General features: G+C 39.4%; 1 protein-coding gene and 1 long non-coding RNA gene across 2 annotated transcripts in view; one reads left to right on the top strand and one right to left on the bottom strand.

Annotated features, from left to right (window-relative positions):
* IGF1 (insulin like growth factor 1) overlaps window positions 1-13,238 on the bottom strand; it is a 77,269-nt gene extending 64,031 nt beyond the window's left edge. Inside the window, exons 1-2 of the mRNA XM_073323488.2 lie at window positions 12,887-13,238; window positions 9,056-9,212 (exon numbers count right to left, since the gene is read on the bottom strand). Coding sequence (XP_073179589.1) covers window positions 9,056-9,212; window positions 12,887-12,949 — 220 coding nt within the window. The 5' untranslated portion in view covers window positions 12,950-13,238. The remainder of the gene's footprint in view (window positions 1-9,055; window positions 9,213-12,886) is intronic.
* LOC140902912 (uncharacterized) lies at window positions 5,671-9,181 on the top strand. Its single transcript, XR_012156137.1, has 3 exons — window positions 5,671-5,801; window positions 8,547-8,599; window positions 8,989-9,181. It is a non-coding gene; the product is annotated as an uncharacterized LOC140902912 (long non-coding RNA).
* Window positions 13,239-19,299: the final 6,061 nt, after the last annotated feature.

Raw genomic sequence — 19,299 nt, forward strand, 5'->3', positions numbered from 1 at the left:
AGGGACACTGCATTGGTTTTGTTGTCTCAGTGGAAGAAAATCAATAGTAAAAATATGCCATAATAGTCCACATAGTGGTTGTCAAAAGCAATGGGAGGGCTGGATACTGGGAAAGCCTAAATCTGCCCATCCCAGTTATTAGAGAGACAAGGTGGGTGAGGTAATATCTTTGAGGTAATATTTGACCAATTTAGATTAGTGAGAGAGACAAGCTTTCAAGCTCTTCTTCAGGTCCATGTAGCTCAAAAGCTTGTCTCTCTCACCAACAGAAGTTGGTCCAATAAAAAATATTATCTCAACCCCCTTGTCTCTCTAATATCCTGGGGCTGTCACAGCTACAACAACACTGAATACATTCCTGTTCAGAAATTCTTTCTTCTCTGTAAGGAAGCATGTGTCAGATCATTCTTTGAAGAATGTTGGAAGAGCTTCATAATGCTAGGTCCCTAACTTTAGCTTCCATTTTTATACATGGCCCCAGGTACATATTACATCTAAGTTGGGCCTGAGAAATTAGAGTGACTCATTAAATTATGTAAGCATCTGAAAGGCCATTTATTTTTTAACACTTATATGCACCTTTAACTACATTAACCATCTCTGTTTGGGAATGTGGCAATGCATATTTCTTAAAGAAGAAGGAACTGAATTGAAAACAATATGACTTGTTTCCTAGAGCAAAATGCACATGGTCTCCTCTCCCAAGCTAGTTCAATTTATTCATAACATAGAAGTGTGAGCTAGAGTAAACTGTATTCTGTTATTCTCTTTGAATTATATAAAGAAACAAAGAAATAATATCCTTTTAGAGAAATCGACAGAATAACTATTACAGGAAGAGTACAACACTTACAGCAAAATTCTACCCCTCTGATCTGTGCTGTAGCTCTCCGGAGCATGTTCTGCTTCTATTCTTTAACTTTGAAGTGTCTAGTGAAATGTGAATGATGGAAGAATAATCTTCTTATAACACTATTTTCCTGAGCAAGTTACACTCAGATTTATCAGTTTGCCAGGCGAAATAAGCACGGGGTCTACAATGTATGAACCTGAAATAACAGGATGTGAGAATACAAGGTCTACATTGCCTAGAAAGCTATGACAAGGAAGGATGATCTTGAGTTTCACACACAAGACTGCGTCAGGACGAGATCTGTGTTCTGTACCTGGCTTCGTTACAGACTTCCTGAGTTTCCTCAGGCAGTCACTTAACTGGTTTGGTTTCAATCCAAAGCAGGTGACCCTTGAAGGTGTCAGTTGAGTTGTTTGTGTTCATTCTAACCTGAAACTCTGAGTGAATCATAGATATCTGACCCCATATTTAGGGAAACAAGGGGAAAGGTCCACACTGATGGCAAACCAAAACTGCAGAATTCCACCTCAGTGTAGCAATATTTATCCTTTTAACTTTCTGCTTACTTATGGTAATATCTTAAATGAAACGGAGGGTGGTTCAGGGAGTATAATAATTTGAAACAGAATCCTTAAACTCAAGATCACTAGGGCTGAAAGTGAAATGAGTGATCACTGCTGACTAATATCTTACTTTTATGTTTACCCCTAAGAAACCTAAAGAGCTCTACATACACTGGGTCACATTGTGTGGCATTAGTTGCCACAGTTGCAGTAAACAGATGCAGTGGTCCTTTGCACAAGCAACAGAAATTCTGCATGTGGAGAAAAGACTGCTAAGGAGTACACACAGGACTCTCACACCATCATGGGGCCAGCACATGCTTCTCACAGTATTGTCCTCAGCTGCCAACTGGTATGGACGGGGAATGGTACATGGTCATAACCTGCAGTGGCATTATGGCCATCCTCAAACTCCTACTTAGTGAACTCAGAGTGTGGGATTCAGGTTGCCTATTAGTGCAGGAACAGAAGGACATGCAAATCTCCCTATACTTCCTCTGCCCATGTCAGAAACCATGCAAGAGAAGCCAGAATGTGGGCTTTTATTAATCTACCACTTCATGGAATGTACCAGCTGTTGAACATTACTGGATTCAGTGTTTAAAGCATCATGTGTCATAGGATGGAGAATTGACTGTCCCTTCAGGGCAGAGCCCAGTGTTTTCCATGTGCAGCAACTGGATGCCATGTGGATAGGCACTTTAGAAATTCTGATAAATAGATAGTGATAGGTAGATGTGAAACACAATAAAGAAGGATTCAATTACATGCATGCAGGGAGGTAGACTGACTTCCCAAACTAGCCCACTGGGGCTAATTTTTCTTCCCTTGTAAAACATGAGCTAGGATCTTTTCCGTGGTTAGGACTTCTCTTAGTCTCATCCAAAGGATGGCACCTTCCTAATAGAATACTTTGTCACTGGCTCAATACTGACTTCCAGGGAAGAATACCACTTACTGAATATGCATCTCCTGCAGCAGCTTGTTGTTTTCCTTGGGGCTCTCCCGTCCAAATACCAACCAGGCCCAACCCCGATTAGTACACTAGTTCTAACAAGGTAGCAACAGAAAGCGATGCGGTTGAATTGAAGGATTCAGTCTCGTAGCTAATAGACAGGTGCTCACATCATAAAACTGCCATCATAGTAAGTACTATTTAGCACTCTTGACAGCATTCTCAGGAGAGAACTCCAAATATAAAAGCAGTGTGTAGAATGAACTACCCTCTCAGCCCTAGAGATGGTCCCTCCGGATCAGGGTTGAGGCACACTGGCAGAATAGTGTGGGGAAACTTGCACTGCGGCTGCCCATTTTGTGTTTGTTCTGTGAATAAGCAGAAGACTTCAGTCTGCCAAGCTATCAGTACAAAGCCTATTAGAAGCACTGCATTCACCTAAAATTCCATGGTGTTTAATACTTAAGCATTAGTTAAGTTTGCTTCTCCTCAGTGGTAATGAAGATAGCATGTGCTGTAACTAAATACTTGGCTGTGCTAGTAAATGGAAATTTAACTTTACATATAATTACACACACAACCCTCCACCCCATATTAAAAGAACATTATGAAGGTTGCAAAATCGAGCACTCAAAAGTGCCAGCATTAAGTTACCTATGCCCTTTGCATATGCATTATGAGACAGTTTTTAATTACATGGTCACATACTGTTTTTGCCACAGGACTCCTGCCTCTTTCAATGAATAGGATGGACTGTGCTCACTGTGAGAAACCCTGTACTCTAGTGGGTTCAGACTGTTCTGCCTATTTCTGCCCAAGCTTGAATGCTTCTGCCCTGTCCCTATCCCAGTCCTGTCTCTTCCCCGCCCTGGCTCCTCATCCCAGTCCCATTCTCCTCACCTAGCGAGTCCCAGTCTCCACGCCTCAGGCTTCTCATCCCAGTCCCAGTCACACTGCCTAGCATACACTAACCTGACCTCTCCAGTATCCCTGTCCCAGTTCCCCCTTCCAGTTCTTTGTCCAATCTGTCTCTCTCCCCCAACCCATGCCCACCAGTCTCCCTTCCCAGGCTCCTTGTCCAAGCTCAGTGTCTCAGTGTCACCAAGCTCTAGTGCCCTCAAGCTCCTTGTCTCAGTCTCTTTGCCCAACTATTCCCAGTTCTCCCCCCAAACCCTGGCTCATAGTTAGATTTGTGTACTTTCCTCTCATCTCACTCTTCTGCCACACTGGTTCTCATCCCAATCTCAGTCTCCTTGTCTAGCCAATCCAAGTCTCGCTTACCTCAGCTCTCAGTCCCAGGCTTCCCACTGAACTCTCAGTTTCACTTTTCCTCTCTGCCACCCCCAGCCTCCAATCCTAGGATCCCACTCTCAAGCTTCTTGTCCAAATCTACTTCCTCTGTCCCATCACAGGTCTGGCTTTTGTCCCTTCTGCATTCAATTTGGGTAGTTTCATTTACTGCCTGGGCCCAGTGGGGGTTCATTGAGAGTGCAAGAGATTTTGGGTCTGATGCCTAGCCCCATCATGGCCTGCAGCATACCAGAGCAGCAATTGCAGGGAAAATCCCACTCAGCCCTGGGCTTGCGAATGCCCAGTGTGGATGGGATCTCTGGTAAATTTAGCTGAGAGGCTCTCTCAAGTCTTTACTGAATATGTGCAAACTATGATTTTTTTCAAAGACTCAGAGATTGGCCAAATTTGGATGCATTTTCATGGGGATGGGAAAAAGCACATCCCAGGACAAAGACTAAATTCCAAGATCTTGCTGCAAAGTATGGGGTGCTACAGCTTCTCAAAGACACCAGAAAATTTTAAAATGGGCAAAATAATGTATTTTTCCCCTTGTCTCCTTCTTGGAAATGATTACACTGTTTTGGGTGAATTTTTTTTTATTCAGCCTAATGTAGATACCTGGCATGGAAATTTCAGCCCAAAAGTTGGCAAAGTTATAAGCAACTGAAACCAGGGAATTATAATGGGAAGTGTCAAGCAACCTTAATAATAGGCAATGCACCAGTCTCATCGATACTATGTTGTAAAACTCCTATTGACTTAAATGGGGCCAAGATTTACCCTACACACACACACACACACACACACACACACACACACACACACACACACACTATTGTCTATAACCAGTATAATATATAATTTAATATCTATATTAAAATACTGAGTATTATTGAATGACAGCAGTTGCAACTGAGGTTTAATTACATAAGCCTGATTTTGAACCTCGCCCCTACCTCTTAATAGACAAAACAAAACAAAAACAAAAAAACCCACAACAGCCATGTACTGGCCTCAAAATTTGTGGCTTAGATCTAGGGTTGACATATGATTTTTCTACAAAATTTGAAATGACTTGAACAATGTTTTATTGAACTATGACACCCTAAACATAGAAGTGTTCACCAGAATTCCAGAAGTCTTCCGAGGATGGGTTTTTTTGGCACCAAATAAACAAAAAGAAAGCAGAAAAGAAATGAAACTTAATTTATTTGATTTCCTAGCTGATATCTGGGGCCTAGTCCAGCATAAATTAAAATAGCTGGGAGTCTTTTCACTGACTTCAGCGTGTATTTCATTGGACAGCTAGTGCACAGCATCAGAATTCATATGATGAAAGTCAATTTGAGAAGTTGCCAACTTTTCAGTTGAGATGTTGCTCTGGAATGTTGGCTTTGGTGAACTTAGTACAGCTCTTAGTAAGCATCTAGCCCCTTTTATTGCATACATAGACCTAAACATGTAACTTATTCCCAAATGAGGCTTGGTGAAATAAAAGATAATTTTTTCCAAAATGGTGCATTATGGGCTTTGAGCCTCCTCAGGCTCATGGGATTTTGCACTTGTACAGACCTATGAAGATTCACAGGAAAAGGGGGAATGACCTCTCTGCTCTTACCTCAAGCTACTCCTTCCTTGTACCTACTGAGGTTTTCCTTTGGGAACTGACCCAAAGCCCATTGAAATCAATGTAAATTCTTCTGTTGACTTCAATTGGCTTTGAATCATGGCTGTGGTCCTCTGTGGCGGCAGCAGTCCCCTGTGACCAGCCCCAACAGGTTTGCTGAGTGGAAAAGGCAGGGAAGTGTTGAGGGATAATGTGTGTATAAGAGACACCTTACTTATTTTAGTCTGGGGAGAGCAGTGTTGGGCTGGTTGAAAAAAAAATTGATCTAAACTGTTTTTCAATAGAACATTTTCATGGGAAGTGCCTGCTTCCTGGGGGAAATTTCAACTTTTTGTTGAAAAACCAAAAACTTTTGTTTTATTTTTCCGCAGGAGAAAATAATAATCTTACAAGCTCTAGAGGCATGGTAACTTGGAGCAAAAGGCGAGCTGGAAGGTGTCAACCCACAGAATTTTAAGTACTGAGGGTCAACATTTTCAGGAGCTCTTGAAGATCTCATAGGAGCCCAAGGTATAGTATATAGTATATTCTTAATATTCCTTAGGGGGAAAAATCCCAGACAAATCTTCATTGTTAAAGTAAGTAATAAACATCAGAACAATAAATATCAAGAATGTTACACTTAATAGAAATAATAAGGAAAGTTTTATATATAGGTTTAATTACTCATATAATTCAAGCATTTGAACTACTTCAGGAGTATAGTTATCAATGGTTCACTGTCCAACTGGGAAGATGTATCTCCTGGGGTCTTGCAGAGGTCTGTCCTGTGTCCAGTACTATTCAATGTTTTCATTAATGTCTTGGATAAGGGAGTGGAGAGTGTATGTATAAAAATTACAGATGGCACCAAGATGGGAGAGGTTACAAGCATTTTGGAGGACGGGATTGGAATTAACTGGAAAATTGGACTGAAATCAACAAGATAAAATGCCATAACAACAAATGCAAAGTTTACTCTTAGCGAGGAAAAATCAAATGCACAAAACAATATGGGGAATAACTGGGTAGGCAGTAGAACTGCTGAAAATGATCTGGGGTTATAGTGGATCACAAATTGAATATAAGACAACAATGTGATGCAGTTGCAAAAAAGGCTGATATCGTTCTGGGATGTATTATAGGAATGTCATATGTAAGACACAGAAGGTAATTGTTCCACTGTACTCAGCAGTGATGAGGCCTCAGCTGGAGCACTGTGTCTGATTTTGGGCGTTAAGAAAGATGTGGACAAATTGGAGAGAGTACAGAGGAGAGCAACAAAAATGGTAAAAGATTTACAAAACTTGTCTGGAAAGATTAAAAAACTGCGCATGTTAGTCTTGAGAAAAGATGACTGAGTAGGAACCTGATAACAGTCTTCAAATATGTTAAGGACTGTTATAAAGAGGACTGATTAATTGTTCTCCATGTCCACTGAAGGTTGGACAAGAAGTAATGGGATTAATCTACAGCAAGGAAGATTTAGGTTAGATAGTAGGAAAACCTTTTTAACTATAAGGATATTAAGTACTGGAAAGGTTACAAAGGGAGGTTGTGGAATTCCTGTCATTGAAGGTTTTTAAGAACAGGTTAGACAAACACCTGACAGGGATGGTCTAGGTATAGTTAATCCTGCTTCAGTGCAGGGGGCTGGTCTACATGACCTCTCGAGGTCCCTTTGAGCCCTATATTTCTATGATTCCATGATACTTCCACAAAAATGTAAACATGTAAAAATTAACATTAAACTTTACAATTACAGCCTCAACTCTGACCCCAGGACATAGCTTTCAAAAAACATAGCATTTCAATTTTTTAATTATAGAAAGATAGTTATAAAGATTTAAATAACAGTGTTCAAAGATAAAGCACTAACAGATCTACAGTAACTATAATCCCTTGCACCAAAATACAGAAACAACACATTCCAAGGTCTATTGAACACAAACTTTCTATCAGAATGTCAATATTTTATAATTATTAAACTATGCAGACATTGTGCAAAGAAGAATGTTGCATATTTAATACATGTAACGTATCTTTGTCCAGTACACCTTCTATTATGGTAATATATAATATCTATACATTTGGGAGTTGTTCTTATGACCTGTGCAGCTCTAGAACATATGAATTTTGAGGACAGTGGTTGTACATAAGTAGAGACCTAATGTACTTGGTGTGATATTGCCAAAGCAATGGAAAGCCTGTAGGAGACCAGGTAGAAGGATATTTGGTGTTGGAGTTCACAATAAAAGCATGAAGGAGATAGAGGTAACCGTGTCAGAAAACTGATTGTGCTTGTGGGAATTGGGAAGAAAAAGAGGAAGTGACTTCATTATTGAAGTGAGGTTGGGGATGGCTGGAAAGAAAAGGAAGGATCTGAATAGACTGAAAGGACGGAGAAAGCATCCAAAGATTTGGATAAGCTTCAGGTAAGTGTCCAGAATTGAGGCACTTGATCTGAATCTTTTGTGGTTTTCCGAAAATGAGGGCTAGTAGAGGCACAGAGTGAACCTCATACCAACTAGAGTAACCTTACCAGATACTGAATGGCTTTTCTTTAGCAAATCACTGAAAGTTTCATTAGAGGCCACATGTCTTTCCGTGGACTCAAAAGCTGCAATCTGAGTAGTTACCAGACTGAGATGCACTCAACATGAGTAAATGTGGAAACTTTGATATTTTGAAGCGTATCAGTGGTACAGCCAGAATATGCTTGATATCAATGCACTGGAATCTTAGAATAAGCCACCTTTCAGGTAGGAAGTGACACTGAAATTCCCTCTGTTTCATAGCTTTACTCTTTTTGAATTGCAGACCACTTATAATTGTTTAGTATCAGAGGGGTCGCTGTGTTAGTCTGTATCCACAAAAACAGTGAGGAGTCTGGTGGCACCTTAAAGACTAACAGAAAGCTTGTGCCCAAATAAATCTGTTAGTCTTTAAGGTGCCACTGAATTCCTCGTTGTTTTTGTAATTGTTTAGGAAGGTATAATGGGTTTGAATTACCACTGCATTATTCCGGTTTCATACAAAAGAAGCTAAGTCAGTGAAATATTGTAGTGGTCTATCAAGGCCAATTTTTGGGATATTGCTCAGAATAGGAATTCATGCGTTAACTTATGTTCAGACTTATAGTTCATTCATTTGAAATATTGGCTGCATTTGTGATTATTGTTTTTTATTACCCCAATGCAAATTAATTTTGTCTTCGCTTGAACTGAATTGATGTAGTGTATGGATATTCAAATGTTGTAACTTTCTGCCTTCCAGATTTCCTCTCTCAAACCAGATCTTGGAGCGTAGTGTGTTTTTAACATGATGTGGTATGTACTTAACTTGTTTACTATTGCTTGATATCTTAGTACATAGAACATCCAATAATATACAAATTGGTACATTCATGTATCACTGTACCTACTATGCTGCCACATGAACCTATCAGATCTAGCATGTCCTGTCATTCCATTGATTTCAATGGAAGGCCAGCAGAAAGTAGCAGAACAGCAGGTGGAATAGAAGCAGCTGGGAAGTGGTTAAAAGGAATAACATAGCTGAAAAAGAAAACCCATTAAAACCTCAGATAAGCTGAACTCAGACTGTGCTCTATGCTTTATTGAAACTTCATGTTCACTTCGGATTTGGATAACTCCACGATTTAGGATAGTAGCCATACTTCACAGTCTGGTTTGATTATTCTTGTGCATGCTTGTAGTGGTTGCAAAACCCAAAGGATTACATGGAAAATTTTTGAAGCTGAACGATAGAAGGGGTTGACTTACTGAAATAAAAGCCTCTGTCTCCACATACGAACTGAAGAGCATCAACCAGCTCAGCACCACAGAGTGTCTCTGGGCCAGCGGTGGCAGAATTGGTTAAGGTAAGCAAACACAGGCCAAGGTAGAAGAGATGAATGTAGGACACAGTGTGCATCTTCACCTGCCAAAGAAGCAAAACCACTGCGTCAGAGTTTCCCAGTAGAGTCCTAAAGAAAATGAAATACTGCACCCCAGTGAGTTGCGAATGCATACGCAGTGTAATTTGTTAAATAAAAGTAACCACATATTAAGAAAGCTCTCATGATAATACTGTAAGTCTTTACATTTTCCATTGTATGCATTTTATAACCTGTTTTTTTCTTCCTGGTGAACATTCATGGTTCATGTTTACACAGAGTTAAAGAACCTTCTAAGAATGGACTTTGACTTGTTGCAACTGCATGTGGAAGCGATAGAAGGAAGGCAAGGGAACTGAGGGAGGCCAAAATAACTAGGGTGGGAGAGAAAAAGCAGGAAACAGGAAATGTTCAAGAAATTAAGATGAAAATTAGTCATGGTTTATGGGCCAAATTCAGTTCAGTGCCAGCAGGTGTATCTTCATTGAAGTTAGAATTATACCCATTTAGCTTAGATCTGAACTTGACCATATTCAGAAGAGCTTACAATTACTTTCTCTCTTTTGTAGTTGTGGTACAGACTTAGTTTTTTCTTTCCTAGAAAAAATATTAAAGGTCCAAATTCTCAGCTGATGTAAATTGACAGAGCCACGTTTGTCTCCATTTCTGTATTGATTTACAGCAGCCAAGGATCTAATCCAATGTGTGCAGTGCTACAGAACCCTTATGCTGTAGAAATGACATAGCAGTTTTAGAAAATACCACTGTTAAAATAGTAGGAAATCCCATTTATGTTTAGTAGTAGGGGCAGTGAGTGAGACAAACAATGAGCCAAATTCATGCCCCATGCTTACCAAGTTGCAGAGTTCAAAGGAAGAAAACATATAAATAATTTGGAATGGTTTCCCTTTTTTCTAGATGGCATTTTTGCTGTGAAAATAACCAACAAATCCAAATCCCTTAGTATGTCATACAAAGTATGAGAATAATTATATTCCCATTTACAAGAGTCTTTAGCCAATTTTGCCATGGAAAAACCAACAAAATGTTATTGCATTAAAATGACTTCAATGGTAGATGCAAGAAGATCAGATTATAAATGACTGACAATATCGGGCATTATTTCTTGTAAGGATTCCATATTTTAACACCACCAGTTTCTTCTTTCCCCTTCCATACTCTTGAATTTAAAATAAGAAAGTGATGCACCTGCAATTTAACATAGCTCTTACTTCAGAGGAGATAAATCAGAAAGCTGTTAAACACATAGTCTCAGTAGACTGAAAGGCTTTGTATATATAAGAACATTATGTATTTAACAGTTTGTTCTTGAATAACATTTGGGACTGCAATAAACATAAATCCTAAGAATTTAACAATTTTATGTTTTTCAAGAGTTTTCAGCTGGGTTACATGGTAAGATAAATATCAGCATGTAGCTAGGACAAGACAGATTCTCCAGTGTTTTTCCTTTAGTGCAGGCCAAGAAAGCTGCACAGTCCAACCACAGAGAATTTCTGCAGTTTATCCCAAAATATAAAACAATCAAGAACTTGCAGACAAGTTAAAATGTTGAAAAAAGAAATGGATTCACATGTTCATAGGGCTCAATTGATGGATTTAAAAAAAAAAAAGTTAAGTACTGTTCCCTCCAAACTTATTCCGGAACAGGATTTATTTTCTTTATCATTTTAATTAAAGGTGCCATTAGTTGATTCAAGATGTTTGTGATAAGATTAAAATTCTCATTTACATCTCAGGGGAATATAAGAAAAATACTTTCAGAAATGTAACACAATTGGTCACAGGTTTTTTACAACAGGTTAGGGTGTTTATTGTGAGTCCAATCTGAATAGAAAACCGAGGTATTTAAAAAAATGCACTGGTTGGTGGGTGGGGTTTACTGAAGCATTTAATTACATTTGGACACCAAATACAGGTACAGGATGAGCCTGAGTAAACACTTCTGTTAATTACATCAAATGATTGATCATATTTTCACAGCTGGAATTTCCATGGATCTTTCTTCAGTAACATAACCAGCTATTACTGCAGTTCTGTTCCAACAGTGCAAAATAGTGGCACATAAATGAACTGACAGAGGCTGACCACTCCAGAACTCTTTTACACCTTTCATGTTTTCTAATCTCCACCCATCGCAAAAACTTTAAATCAGTTGGCACAAATTGTATGTAAATAATCTTTACATTTATGAAAACAGTTGTCCATTTAATTACATTTACAGTTATAATAAATACTATGTATAAATACCAGTAATGACATAAGTAGCATGTATTACAGCGTAAAATAGAATATAGGGTTATATGTATCTTCTGCAGGACAGGTTGCATATGAAACTGCTGGACCGAATTACCAAACCAGAGTATCTGAAGAAACATGTAATTACAATGTAATAACATAGTATTCACTAGTAATTATCATGTAAGTAAAGTATACATTTGGACCAGATCCTCAGCTGGTGTAAATCAGTGTCGTTCCATTGACTTCAATGGAGTTATGCCAATTTATACTGACTGAAGAATTAGCCCATTATTTTTAGGTCTCTTAACTTTTAGCATTGCTCAGCTCTTTCTTTCTTTGTTCATCTTTCAGGTATGTTGGAATGAGGTGCCTATCTGGATACCAAAAAATTGTTCAATTGCAATTCACATATTTTACTTAGAAAAGCTATTATGAATTATAGTAAGGAAAGTGGATGAATTCTGCCTGTGACAGGCACTTTTTTTTAATGAATTGGGCCCTCGGGTAATTCTGTGGAGCTGAATAGCTGTGGAGTCTGTGTCAGCTTCTTAAAACTGTGCTTGCAAATTGGAAAAAAAATCCCAACATAGTTCTTGAAAGATATGATTTTGCTGAGAATGGAAACTTGAATGGGGGCCAGTTGATTGAAACGGAGGTCGGTGCATCTATTGCAGTCCAATTTACCTAAAGAGAATTGACACTCCTGAATAGAAATGATAGTATTGTCACATGAAACTTTGCCTGAAAAAGCCCTCCCTACAAAGAGAAAAGTTGGACAAGATGATGGGGGAATATTTCCACTTTCCTTATGTACAATTGTTTAAACTATATGAATATGCAAGGTCAGCAAGAGTTGTAACTGGTTTCTAATATAAAAGGCAAACCGAACTTCATTTTTACTTTTAATAAATGAAAGCACAAAAATAAGTAAATGTAATATAGTGGCAAAACATTGCTGCAATGCTACCTTCACCTATAAGTTTGAACACCATAAAGTATGAACATTTTATATATTGTGGGCATAGAATAATAGTACAGTACTTTAACCTTTACAATGTGTATAATGCATATATCAATATAAACCTCTGCACCTGCAGAAAATATCTAAAAGTTCTTATTCTATGTTGAACAACATTAATTAACTATAGATAATAATGTAACTGGAAGCTTTAATATTGACATAACAGAAATATTGTAAAGTTTTCCTAACAGAAGCAGAATTTAAAATAATTACCTGCAATAGTTCTACCTTTACAGTTGTTATCGGTATGTAATTGCAACTATCACATACAGCCATTTTTCAGATAATATAAAACTGCATATTCAGCAATTTATAAATAATTTCCAGTTCAGAAATAATGTTACTAAAAAGTGCATAACACTCTCTTAGCCAGAAGCAGACAATCCACAATAAAATAAAACTCCAAAATGATTTCAAATAGTAATAAAGATTTACCTTCAAGAAATCACAAAAGCAGCACTTTAATAATTGTGTTGAAAGACTCTTGATTTTTTCCATTGCTTCTTAAAAGTGCAAAGTCTGGAAATGAATTTGTTAGCAGAAATAATGAGAAAAAAGAAATCCAGAGAGATGTGGATGTTGAGAGCAATGTCACATTTCAATATTGAGGACTTTATTCCATTGCACAGGCTCTATTTGCTCTGATTTTAGCAGTGACAGTGAGATTTAGCAAACAGAAGAGGGATTTAGAGAAAATCCTCACATTTATCTACATTACACAGACACTGTAGACAGGAAACAGCTGGGGGAGCATTTGCCTTCTCTCTCTCTCCCTCTTCTGGCAAAGTTACCGAGTAAGGACTTTTTTGGGCATGGTGACAAATAACATCATACCTTTGTATTTTAAAACTAGAGCACAGAAGCATATTTTTTTCCCCTTAAAAGAATGTGCATTAGTGACAAAAGTGTTAGCACATGAAAAAACTTATGCTGCCGTGGAAAACAAGAAAGTGTATTACGGTTAACTTTCAGCTGGGTATCTATCTATCAGGTTATACACCTTTGCATTGTTAGGGTTGGAAATTTGGTAGTCTATACAGTGAGTAATAATTGAAACCTCCAGCTTGTAGTGATATTAACCCTAAAATAGCAGTTAGCAATTTGATATAAATATGAGGCTCGGTGAGCACTTACTTGTGCTAAATAAGACAAAATACCTTTAACAACCTCATGGGAGAAGTGATAGCATTTCCTAGAACCTCCTGGAGTCAGAATATAGCAGTGCTATTGACCTAGTATGGGTCACTGTCTCATGACTTTGCTCTTTTTTTGTGCAGTAAAAATAAAGTGAAATTTACCCTTTCACTAGTATTCTTCATAATTAGTCTTGGTAACAAGTTAAATGCCAAGAGGCAGGAGATAATTTTACTTTGTTAGTTTTATAATACATAAGTTTTGCCTTTTTATTTTTCCTCAGTTATGTGTATATTATAAATAACACCAGCTGGCCAGCAACATGCTCTCACGGGTTATGATGTCATTCAAATCCCTCAACTGTTAGTGGCTTGCAACACAATCCAAGCCAGCTGTTTTTCTGTTTATAATGTATATTGCATTTCAATTTTTGCCATTGAGAATAAAGATGTGATGATATTTCATAGATGCAATTTTTGCTTGTTATCCTTTGGGTTTGAGAGGTGGCCTATAAAAGAAGATTATTAAACAACATTGCATGGCCAGGGACCAAACAAATGCCATATGCAGTGCATTATTTCTATAAAAACTGTTTATTTACATTGCATTTTGTCGTTATCTCTTTCCACCCTCCATATAATGAGGAGCTAGTTGGATGTTATTAAAAATCACGTTAGTTCATATCATTACATGTGTAATGGTTCAAGTCCAATTTTCAGGTCCACCTTGGAGTACATCATATCAGTCAGGCAGAAAAGATACATGACAATGATTAATCAAACAACATTTGGTTATTCCAACACTCTCTCGCTGGTTAATACCCCTTTGATTATATTCTCAGTATACCGTTCTAGGTGGCATACAACTGACCAAACTGAATACTCTTTGGTAGGGACTTCTCTCTCCTAATCATGGGTAGTAAGGCTGAATCATTTGTACTTCTGAGCTAAATTAAATATTGGCTGCTCAGATAACACCCAATATTAAAGGGATCTTCATATTCATGTGTGGTACAGGTACTGTATTTTATTATTTTTACTCTCCAGAGTGGCTTCAGTGTATTTTAACCTTGTCAATATATTTCAGAGAGTCCATTGAATAATCACATGGTCATGCAGAGAGTCAGACATGTCCTGCTGTAACTAAGAATGCATGTATCACCTTACTTCATCAATTTAATAGGATTGTTCTGGAAAAGAGGTGATCAAAGCACTGATCTCCTATAGAAGTAACCCTTATAGCAATGAAGATGAGTATGCTTGATCCTTCCTCCACACTCTCCCCTAACCAGTAGAAACTCCAAACACAAGCCCTCTCTTACTCCCTCCCTCAGTCCTTCCTTCCTCCATCCCTCCAACCTCGCTAGACCTTCCTTGGTTGTACTCCTAGCAAGGTGGATACAATTATATTGGAAGATGGTATTAATATAGCTCCTATGGTGGTTGGAAAGATTTGTGGTCTCTGGTCACTTCACATCACTGCTAATTCTCCCTCCATACATGGATCCACTCTGAACTCCTGTAGTGAGGCGGAGTGGCTTCCCTCTGAGCCAGAGGGTGAGGGGCTTCTCTCTGTGCCTGGGTGGTGAAGTCAGGCTGAGCTCCGCCCTCCCACTGGAAGTTGAGAGGTAGAACAGGAAGTATAAGAAGCGGGGACCACAGCTCAGTGGAAGAGGAGCCAGGGAAGGAGACAGATGCCTCTTGTTTGCTGCAGGCCTCCAGCCTTGTAGCCAAACTGGGCTGCAGCCTGCTCCCAGAGAAGACCAAGCCCAAAGAGGAGCATCTGGGATTGCTGGTGGCCTAATACTGCGAGGAGATGGAGGACCTGTGGAGCCCGGAGACCGTCCCCAGATTGTGGTAGGAAGTGGCCCAGGGAAACCAGACTTTAGTCCATTTTGCTGTCAGTGCTGGAACTGGCATGTTTCGGTAGGATCTCCACTGACCCAGTGGCAGAGTCCTCCACCAATGTCAGGTCCTGGGCTGGGACCCAGTGGAGTAGGGTGGGCCGTGGTCCCCTTACCCCCTGCTGCCAATCCCACTTCTGGGGTGGCAGCCTCCCCACCTTAGGCCAAACAGTTTGTTTGCTGCTCTTCCCTGCCTGAGGGCCAGAGCTCACTGGACTGTTTGCTGCCCTGCCCTACTTGAGGGCCAGAGCCCCCTAACCATTTGCAGCTCTGCGCTGCTTGAAGGACAGGGCCTCAAAGATCATACCCTTGAGTCTCTAATTCCCCCTGCAACTGGGCTGACCCACAGTGACGCAGTGAGGTGGAGTGGCCTCTCTCCTACCCAGAGAGGGAAAGATGACCATTAAACCCACTACAACTCCACATTCCTCACCCTGCCTAACTTTCTGATGCACTTCACTTCTTTCTTCCAGTTCTTGGCCTAAGAGTAAGGTCTTGAACAGGCAACCAGGGGGAGGCTCAGAGAGAGAGCAGACCATGTTAAGGTGACGTTCCTGGCAGTGGCCCATTTAGACTTACTGCTAGTAAGACTCCTAACCTGATCTCTCTTCCCATCATCCACAAACCATCCCTCTTACAAAACCCCTTATCAGACTCCCACTTACTTCCTCTAGAAAATTAACCATTCCATAGGTGACATCTACCTTTGGTTTTGCTAGTTCCTGAAGATGTAAGGTACAGAGTCACAGCTCCTTTTTCTGGTGGCCAAATTCCAGTAACCTCTTTCTAGCCCTATCTTGAAGACAGTATTTGTTTAAATGTGTGGCCTAGCTATTGGGCATAAAACAAATAAAACTGATTTTTTGGTGAGTTGTAATCATCCTCATCAGCTGCCCATTTTGAAACATTCTAACTTTAAATGATAGGTTTCAGAATAGCAGCTGTGTTAGTCTGTATCCGCAAAACGAACAGGAGTACTTGTGGCACCTTAGAGACTAACAAATTTATTTGAGCATAAGCTTTCTTGGGCTACAGCCCACTTCATTGGATGCATAGAATGGAACATATAGTAAGAAGATATTATATATATATATATATACACACACACACACACAGAGAGAATGTGAAAAAGTGGAGTAAGAGGCTAATTAATTAAGACGAGCTATTATCAGCAGGAGAAAAAAACTTTTGTAGTGATAATCAAGATGGCCCATTTAGACAGTTGACAAGAAGGTGTGAGGATACTTAACATGGGGAAATAGATTCAATATGTGTAATGAAACAGTCACTCCCAGTCTCTATTCAAACCCAAGTTAATGGTATCTAGTTTGCATATTAATTCAAGTTCAGCAGTTTCTCACTGGAGTCTGTTTTTGAAGCTTTTCTGTTGCAAAATTGCTACCTTTAAGTCTGTTACTAAGTGGCCAGAGAGGTTGAAGTGGTCTCCTACCTGTTTTTGAATGTTATGATTCCTGATGTCAGATTTGTGTCCATTTATTCTTTTGCGTAGAGACTGTCCGGTTTGGCCAATGTCAATGGCAGAGGGGCATTGCTGGCACATATCACATTGGTAGATGTGCAGGTGAACAAGCCCCTGATGGCGTGGCTAATGTGATTAGGTCCAATGATGGTGTCACTTGAATAAATATGTGGACAGAGTTGGCAACGGGCTTTGTTGCAAGGATAGGTTCCTGGGTTAGTGTTTTTATTGTGTGGTTTCTGGAGAGTATTTGCTTCAGACTGGGGGGCTGTCTGTAAGCAAGGACTGTTCTGGCTCCCAAGATCTGTGAGGGTGAGGGATCATTTTTCAGGATAGGTTGTAGATCTTTGATGATGCGCTGGAGAGGTTTTAGTTGGGGGCTGAAGGTGACAGCTAGTGGCATTCTGTTATTTTCTTTGTTGGGCCTGTCCTGTAGTAGGTGACTTCTGGGTACTCTTCTGGCTCTGTCAATCTGTTTTTTCACTTCAGCAGGTGGATATTGTAGTTTTAAGCATCCTTGATAGAGATTTTGTACGTGTTTGTCTCTGTCTGAGGGATTGGAGCAAATGCAGTTGTATCTTAGAGCTTGGCTGTAGACAATGGATCATGTGGTGTGTCCTGGATGGAAGCTGGAGGCATGTAGGTAAGTATAGCTGTCAGTAGGTTTCCGGTATAGGGTGGTGTCTATGTGACCATTGCTTATTAACACAGTAGTGTCCAGGAAATGTACCGCTTGCGTGGATTGGTCTAGGCTGAGGTTGACGGTGGGATGGAAATTGTTGAAACATGGTGGAATTCCTCAAGGGCTTCTCTTCCATGGGTCCAGATGATGAAGATGTCATCAGTGTAGTGCAACTAGAGTAGGACAAGAGCTAAGGAAGCGTTGATCTGAGTCAGCCATAAAAATGTTGGCATACTGTGCGGCCATGCAGGTACCCATAGCAATGCTGCTGACTTGAAGGTATATAGATTTCAATTTGGGGAATGTTTTTTATTATCATGCAGGACTGTCTATTAACTGTCACTGCTAACTACTAGAAAAGTGTCCATTCTTTCCTTGCTAATTGTAATAGCCTTTACTATATAAACCACAGGGAATAATGTGCCATATGATTACTATTTAATGACTGAGTGATTACACGGTTACTTGTGCCCCATAAAATTAAGCACATCTATAAACTACAGATTACATTGTAGTCATAAAAATGATCACCAAGAAATGTTTAGGTCACAAACAAGGATTTAATTTGAATGTATGTAATCAATCTAAAATTACAGAATGATTGCATGGGTGGTGCTTTGTTTGGTGAGAGTTCATCTTAACTGGATCCTGAAATTATATAATACCCATACAAATAACTGAAAACATATGAGATAATTGGACTTTTGGAGATTTATATATTATCAGTGTCACCTTTTGCACTTTTAAGACCTGAATTATATCAATTACATGCTGTAATGGCTGTTTGTCAAATTTTCCAACAGGCACAATTACACCTTCTCTCTTCATCCCTATTTATACATGGCAGGAGCTCTTGGTAAAAATCTGCAAGGCTATTACAATAGCCTTATTTAAATCTCTCCTTAAAACCACTAATGGTGTGATGCCTGCAAAACACTTGACAACGGGTAGGCAATTGAGATGCTGTGACTTCTGCTTAATACACAAATCATAACCATATCACTGTTACTTTGTGTTCCATGCATCTGTTGGTTATCTCTGGTCTTATACATAGATTGTAAAGTCTTTGGGGGCAGAGACCAAGATGGTGTGGGGGAGGATGAGAAATACAGTGTCACCATTCTTGAGCAGGGAAGAAGGTGGGATGTAGGACGGCAGAAAACCATAAACAGAAATCGTAGTGAGTAATTTTGCTTCATTGTACATTTCTCTTCTCCCACTCTACACAGAGACAGGGCAATCATCTTATTGTGCTGCTTGAAAGACAATGATACTGAAAGAAACATTCAGAGAAGCAGTGAGATCAAGATGGTAGTGCCTTAGGAATGTGAGGCGATATGTTGTCTTGAATATCTGTGGTGAGATTCCTTCAGCTCTCGTTCCCCAAGAAGTAGAGAGCCCTCCGGCGTGATGCCTAAATAAATATGATTGACTAGGTTGCTACTAAATTAAAGTCTTTGGCCTATCTGGCAATTGTCATTTTTCTGGCAGCTTTTCCTTTGGGTCCTTATTTGCTAAATTGATGTTAATGCTGAGATTTCCAAAGGGATGAGAGGCACCCAACTCCCATTGAAAATCAATGCCTAATTGCCTTTGAAAATCACAGCCTCAGCTTTGTAAAGTGGGGACCATCTCTTTTCATACATTCT

The sequence above is a fragment of the Lepidochelys kempii genome, chromosome 1, assembly GCF_965140285.1.
Source record: "Lepidochelys kempii isolate rLepKem1 chromosome 1, rLepKem1.hap1, whole genome shotgun sequence".
Classification (NCBI taxonomy): domain Eukaryota; kingdom Metazoa; phylum Chordata; order Testudines; family Cheloniidae; genus Lepidochelys; species Lepidochelys kempii.